General features: G+C 39.2%; 1 protein-coding gene across 3 annotated transcripts in view; it reads right to left on the bottom strand.

The window, feature by feature from the left end:
* Positions 1 to 217: 217 nt before the first annotated feature.
* The window catches only part of LOC121386646 (sodium-dependent proline transporter-like), a 29696-nt gene continuing 21977 nt past the window's right edge, over positions 218 to 7936 (bottom strand). For all 3 annotated transcript variants that reach the window (XM_041517619.1, XM_041517620.1, XM_041517622.1), the window contains 4 exons: positions 6256 to 6355; positions 5729 to 5829; positions 4000 to 4179; positions 218 to 1159 (listed from right to left, as the gene is read on the bottom strand). In XM_041517619.1, coding sequence (XP_041373553.1) covers positions 929 to 1159; positions 4000 to 4179; positions 5729 to 5829; positions 6256 to 6355 — 612 coding nt within the window. In that variant the 3' untranslated portion in view covers positions 218 to 928. The remainder of the gene's footprint in view (positions 1160 to 3999; positions 4180 to 5728; positions 5830 to 6255; positions 6356 to 7936) is intronic.

Raw genomic sequence — 7936 nt, 5'->3', positions numbered from 1 at the left:
GACAATCGATTATGGATTTCATGATCGATCACACTGGGATGGCTCCACAAATCAGGTTTTTGTTTTATTATAATCGATCACTGGAACTCCAATGAATGTGTGAGGAGAAAATGTCAGTAGCTTATAGTATACAGAACTCCACTGAAAATGAACCACCCATTTCTCGGTTATTGCTACTGCATGTGTGAGGTTGCTATAAAACACAAAATAACTTGAATACAATTTATGAGTGATTTATTGCCTACTAGAATACATCCAGTCGTACGTAATCAGTTAAAAAACTGAAATTCTTCTCATATACTTTCTACCACTGGTGTGTTTTCAGTGCAGTTCAGTATATTTGTATGTGACGTTTTCAAGTTTGTTTACGAAACATATCACAGCAATGGTTGCCCGAAAATGAGTTACTTCTGAAGTAGATGAATTATATCACACAGAGATGCCAACCCTATTTGAAGGGTCATAGGAATCCAGGCCTTCATAAATAGGAACCCCACCCACCAAAATAGGAATGTTATCAGTGATGTCTCAGGAGTGTTTTTCGACATTTTGGTAAAGTCCAGTTCATGGCCGTACCCAATCGGCAAACATTGGGGCTGTTTGGAAGACCGATTGCTGGACCGGTTTATTCTATATTGCTATGTTCGCTATTCGGAATCCATAAGTTTAAAGAACAAGGCAGGAAACTAAACTATGATTGTTATGGTGAAGAGGGAAAAAGTTCCATTTCTCCGGTGTTAACAAAATTTTTGCCTTCCAAAATACGATCCGACACCAGATATGCGAAATTATGATTTTTTTTCTCTAAAAATCGGAATTTCCAACAAGACAATCACAATAGCATAATCTATGCTTTAAATTCGTAATGGTTGGCATCTCTGTATCACATGTTCACTAACTGTGTATTTGTGAAGTAGATGGAATCATATCACACATTCACTAACTGCACATCCGGCACAGTTGGTGAGACGACATCAGCGTCTCGAGTTCTCGTGTGCTGGTGTGGATGTTCTAGTTTGTTGGTGAAGGATATGACTGCGATGGGCGCGCGGGTGTCCGTGTTATTCCACATCGCCACATTCAGCTTGTCCCTCTCTAGTCGGTTCCTACAAAGACGTGGCCCCCAGTCTTCCGACGGCTTGCTCATCTTGTCAATCACCTGCAACATCAAACAGTCGTAACTGCACACTTGAAGCTACCACATATCCAAAATGCTTTTATTATACAAATGTATAATTAAACATTTAGAAAATCTGCTATATTAATTTTTTTCCTGCCTGTCATAGGTCATTATTCGAAATTCTTTAGAAATCAGATAGTCATAAAATATTGGCCATCAAAAAAGGTGGGCACTGGAAGTGTGTGTGTGTGTGGAAGGGGGGGGGGGGGGGGGTAGTGCTACTTTAATTGTTAACTGTGCATGACTGAAGCTGCAGAGGAATCATGAACTAAGGGCCTTTGTTTTAATGATGGAAACATCATATTGGGCTTTAGATCTCAATAATTTGGGTACACAGATTTAGTTTTTGTTTGTTCTGAATACAGCAAGGTCTTTTTAGCACAGTAATGTTATTAACAACTGCTGAAGGGTTGCAGATATTCAGAAATGCATTTCAAGTCATTTTAATCTAATTCAACTAACATTTCAGTGGTTTTCAAGCGAAATGTTTCGAGGTAAGCATGTTTGTCACAGTGTTCGACAAATGTTTGAGAAAAGTAAAGTTTGTTTTATTTAACGACGCCGCTAGAGCACATTGATTTTTTATCTTATCATCGGCTATTGGACGTCAAACATATGGTCATTCTGACACTGTTTTTTTTAGAGGAAACCCGCTGTCGCCACATAGGCTACTCTTTTTACGACAGGCAGCAAGGGATCTTTTATTTGCGCTTCCCACAGGCAGGATAGCACAAACCATGGCCTTTGTTGAACCAGTTATGGATCACTGGTCGGTGCAAGTGGTTTACACCTACCCATTGAGCCTTGCGGAGCACTCACTCAGGGTTTGGAGTCGGTATCTGGATTAAAAATCCCATGCCTCGACTGGGATCCGAACCCAGTACCTACCAGCCTGTAGACCGATAGCCTAACCACGACGCCACCGAGGCCAGTATGTTTGAGAAAGTCGCTAGCCCTCACAGAAGCACCGACTTCTGCCATATGTATTATAGTAATACAGTTGATAATTTCCACTAGCCCTCACAGAAGCACCGACTTCTGCCATATGTATTATAGTAATACAGTTGATAATTTCCACTAGCCCTCACAGAAGCACCGACTTCTGCCGTATGTATTATAGTAATACAGTTGATAATTTCCACTAGCCCTCACAGAAGCACCGACTTCTGCCGTATGTATTATAGTAATACAGTTGATAATTTCCACTAGCCCTCACAGAAGCACCGACTTCTGCCGTATGTATTATAGTAATACAGTTGATAATTTCCACTAGCCCTCACAGAAGCACCGACTTCTGCCGTATGTATTATAGTAATACAGTTGATAATTTCCACTAGCCCTCACAGAAGCACCGACTTCTGCCGTATGTATTATAGTAATACAGTTGATAATTTCCACTAGCCCTCACAGAAGCACCGACTTCTGCCGTATGTATTATAGTAATACAGTTGATAATTTCCACTAGCCCTCACAGAAGCACCGACTTCTGCCGTATGTATTATAGTAATACAGTTGATAATTTCCACTAGCCCTCACAGAAGCACCGACTTCTGCCGTATGTATTATAGTAATACAGTTGATAATTTCCACTAGCCCTCACAGAAGCACCGACTTCTGCCGTATGTATTATAGTAATACAGTTGATAATTTCCACTAGCCCTCACAGAAGCACCGACTTCTGCCGTATGTATTATAGTAATACAGTTGATAATTTCCACTAGCCCTCACAGAAGCACCGACTTCTGCCGTATGTATTATAGTAATACAGTTGATAATTTCCACTAGCCCTCACAGAAGCACCGACTTCTGCCGTATGTATTATAGTAATACAGTTGATAATTTCCACTAGCCCTCACAGAAGCACCGACTTCTGCCGTATGTATTATAGTAATACAGTTGATAATTTCCACTAGCCCTCACAGAAGCACCGACTTCTGCCGTATGTATTATAGTAATACAGTTGATAATTTCCACTAGCCCTCACAGAAGCACCGACTTCTGCCGTATGTATTATAGTAATACAGTTGATAATTTCCACTAGCCCTCACAGAAGCACCGACTTCTGCCGTATGTATTATAGTAATACAGTTGATAATTTCCACTAGCCCTCACAGAAGCACCGACTTCTGCCGTATGTATTATAGTAATACAGTTGATAATTTCCACTAGCCCTCACAGAAGCACCGACTTCTGCCGTATGTATTATAGTAATACAGTTGATAATTTCCACTAGCCCTCACAGAAGCACCGACTTCTGCCGTATGTATTATAGTAATACAGTTGATAATTTCCACTAGCCCTCACAGAAGCACCGACTTCTGCCGTATGTATTATAGTAATACAGTTGATAATTTCCACTAGCCCTCACAGAAGCACCGACTTCTGCCGTATGTATTATAGTAATACAGTTGATAATTTCCACTAGCCCTCACAGAAGCACCGACTTCTGCCGTATGTATTATAGTAATACAGTTGATAATTTCCACTAGCCCTCACAGAAGCACCGACTTCTGCCGTATGTATTATAGTAATACAGTTGATAATTTCCACTAGCCCTCACAGAAGCACCGACTTCTGCCGTATGTATTATAGTAATACAGTTGATAATTTCCACTAGCCCTCACAGAAGCACCGACTTCTGCCGTATGTATTATAGTAATACAGTTGATAATTTCCACTAGCTCAGACCAAATATTCACTAGCCAGGAGCGATGGCTATTGGATCTGTCAAACTCTGGATGGCACTGAATTTGGGCATACTTTTTAAGGCACAACGTTTTATCGCCTTAGCTTTGGTGCAATCTAAATGCGTGACGTACCAGTTTAAGTGTGCTGTTTGACCTCCTGTACTGCTTGTACACCACATACAGGGCTATGATGGGCACGGGTAACATTGACAAGAGTGAGATGAGCCAGCCCAGCACGTCCGCCCACACGGGGAACATCACATCGCCGTACGACGAAGGCTGGAAATTGCCCCACGTCAACACAAGAATCACCTGTTAGAGAAAAATTCAAAATCAAACAACAACAAGAGTAATACATGAATACACAGACAACACAAATAGAACAGGCAATAATGCAATTAACTGATAGAAAAATGCTAGAAAATATCTAGCACATGTACCGCGACAATATTAAGCACACTCTTCATGAGTTTATTTGTCTTATCAGTCATTACTACATTGTAACTGTTCATGTAAAATATATCAGCTGAAAAGGAGCGAATTCTCAGTACAAAAATCGAATCCATTGAATTTTATATAATAATTATACTAAAATTATAATGCTGATTACACTAGACAATATATCTGGTCATTCTGTGGCGTTTTCTGTAAAAACATCTACAGAACAACTCATCCCAAGAACTATTAGACTTACAAACTTTAATGTGTCTAATAAGACTACACAAACAGGGGAGGATGTATGATTTCTCAGGAAGAGGATGCAATTTGTTTTTAACCGGCACCTATACTATTCAAAAGTACACCAACCTACATTATAGATATAGTGTTTCTGACAGAAAGACATTTTTCTGGGGGTATGGAACTGAATGCAACCACAGTCAACGTAAGTCTTCAAAAATATAATAAAAAACCCACACAAAAAGCCAATACTTTAAAATAGCCTTAATTTTGTTATATTTTCTTTAGCCAATACAAACTGCAATCTGGCTGCAGATTTTGTTATAAAATTTGCCCGATTACTCATTCCTTTTTTAATCCAATTTAAACCCCACTGTTGCAGAAAAAGGGAACTGATGAATTGGCATGTTACTACATACTGTATAATTTTAAAACTCATATAAAAACATATTATTAACTTTTATACCAATACCAACTCTCACAAAAAAAAATTCCAGGAAAAATGAATGGAAATAAAAGTTTGGGTGTTTTTTTAACAAATTATCATCAAACTGTATAGATAAAGCTCATTTCTAATACAGGGTGAAGACAAAATGTTGGAACAGCCAATCTACGCAGTATCAGTTAAAATAATCAACACAGACTAAAGACAGAACTGATGGTGACTCACCGGCCTCAGTCACGCAGTGGTTAAGCCATCAGACTACAGGCTGGTAGGTACAGGGTTCACAGCTCGGTACCGGCTCCAACCCAGAGCGAGTTCTTAAAGGCTCAATGGCCACTACACCCTCGCTTCTCTCACTAACCAACTAACCACTAACCCACTGTCCTGGACAGACAACCCAGATAGCTGAAGTGTGTGCCGAGGACATCGTGCTTGAACCTTAATTGGATATAAGCATGAAAATAAGTTGAAATGAAATTATGGTGTCTCGTCGTAACACTTCTATCAGTTGTCTTCAACCCTGTATAAAAAGACGACATTTAACCTATGCAAACTGATGGAAATTTGTAAAGAACCTTTTTTTACACTGAGATGTTTTTTAAATATCAATTTTAATGTCATTCATTATAGAGTTACATGCCACTAAAATCAGTTCCCTTTTGATGCACATACTACAGATGATACGGACAGTCTCCATTTAAAATGGCACCGAGTTTCCCAGTATGGGTTATTGTTTACCATCAGAGTAGCAGGGGAAATATACTGCCAGAGGATGATCCATATTTTACTGGGGCGTTTACCAAGCATCGACTGAATGTCATCAAGAAATCGTTTGGCACCTGTATAAAGAGAAAAGGTGGGTTTGGCTATCAACACCTCCGCATGTTTCAAACTACAGCTAGTTGGAGTCTTAACATAAGGTTATTTTGACACTAGAGTGAGAGATAGAGAGAAACACACAGAGACAGAGACAGAGACAGAGACAGAGAGCGAGAGCGAGAGAGGGGAGGGAGGGAGGGAGGGAGGGAGAGGGAGAGAGAGAGAGATTAGAGGTCTTTACATTGCAATGAACCAATACATTTTTTTATTACCCATATGGTTAAAAATATACAGGACAGCATTTACCATGACCTTTGATATACCAATCCATGGGACACTGGTCGTTACACAAAGTGAAAACATGTTAATTATTAAATACAGGATATCAGCAATCAATACAGCTCAAACGAAAGAACAAGGCTTCCAATATGAGAAACACTTCTCACCGTAAACCCAGGATATTGCCAGCAACTCCACGATACCAATAAACAGCAGAGAATACGAGGCTGCGTAGTTGTCAAACAGCTGGAGTAAATACATTCCTCCCTAAAATATAAAAAAGTCATGTGATAGTACTCAAATGTTAAAAATGCATCACATCGAACCAGGTTTTTATTTTAAAGTGCTGTGCCAGACCATACACTAAAATTTCAAATTCCATAATTAAATGCTTTCTTAATTCATTGCAATAATATTTTACACCGATAGGTAAAATCAATAATTACGAAAATGCCCCATAAAAGTATTAAAACATCACTCCCGTAGAACACTGCCGGAAACGACCGAGTAAAATTCTCGGTAAAAACATTTGCCTGTAAATAGCCGTGACGTCACGAAGGGAACGCGCTTCACTGAAACCTACCACGAGATGACTTCCAGCGCAAGCGAAAGTGGGACCGACAGCAACTGCCAAGCTCATTGATCATGCGATTCTTCTTTCGATGATGAATAGTGTAGTAATGACGACTGGACTAATATTTGTGCAACACAACAAATAATGCCTTATCAGTTTGAACCTGGAACATCTTACGACGAACCACCGGCCTGACAGATGACGATGAAAATGGTCGTGGAGACAGCTTACCACTAATTTACAACTTTTATTCTTGTTTTGTTCTTTAGCTTTTCGTGCGAATTATTTTGCTACACTGTATATTCTAATACTTGTGATGTAGTAGAAAAGACGATAAATAACTCTTGAATTCTACGAGTCAAGTGGACCCGATATCGGTAATTTCAAGAAATAAACAAAAATGACTTTTAGTCCGTCCCATCCCTCTATGAAGATGGGTTTTTTTGTGAATAATTTCAGTTTAGTTTGACGTAAAAAAAAAAAGTAAAAGTGTTTTGGAAATAACAAAACAATACTATTTTTTGTGTGCAGTTGTGAAAACAGTCTGCTCAGAAATAAATAACTTATAGCACATTCCATAGTATGAAAAAAGGTTTTCTCTGTGGGAAGGTATAGTAAAATTAATTTAATGTATTTTCTTCTTTTTTTTACAAAAAAAACCCTACATTTTTGTAGGATGGGACGGACTAGGCTATAGATACTTACTTGTCTGTACTTTATTGTTTTAATGTTCACGAATTGTAAAGAAAAATCTCACAAATGAACGAGATGCAAACGACAACAAATCGGATCTCGATGATTGCACGAACCGTGCATGAGAAAACAAACTGACCGGAGTTGAAAGCATAACGCAATTTGGGACATTGACGATATGCACCCCAAGGTCGTTTCGGTGTGGATGGCGTCGGCTTGTTGTCATTTGTTTTGTGTCGCAGAAAAATTGTTGGTACGGTATCTTTTTTAAAAGCCATAACACATGGTATTCCCATATCTCGCTTAAGCCGACAAGCCAGTTAGGATGAATCGCAACTAAAGTGTCTGCTGTTGCAACGGTCTCCGGCATTTTCTTCCTGTCCAGTATTTCCACGTTGTTTTAATCAAATTCACACACAGCTTTCTCACAGCAACATTACTAGGAAATGCGTGAAGACTAAATTTATCGGTTTTTGTATTGCAACACGCCGTTTAACCATAATAAACACAAAAGAAGCAATGAACAATGGCGCTGACTATCGAAAGGAGTTTCCTTCATGACATCACGGATCAAATCTTAC

The sequence above is a fragment of the Gigantopelta aegis genome, chromosome 12 (assembly GCF_016097555.1).
Source record: "Gigantopelta aegis isolate Gae_Host chromosome 12, Gae_host_genome, whole genome shotgun sequence".
In the NCBI taxonomy this organism is placed as follows: domain Eukaryota; kingdom Metazoa; phylum Mollusca; class Gastropoda; order Neomphalida; family Peltospiridae; genus Gigantopelta; species Gigantopelta aegis.
The sequence above is the reverse complement of the archived record's forward strand: the minus strand, read 5'-3'. Positions and strand labels throughout refer to the sequence as shown.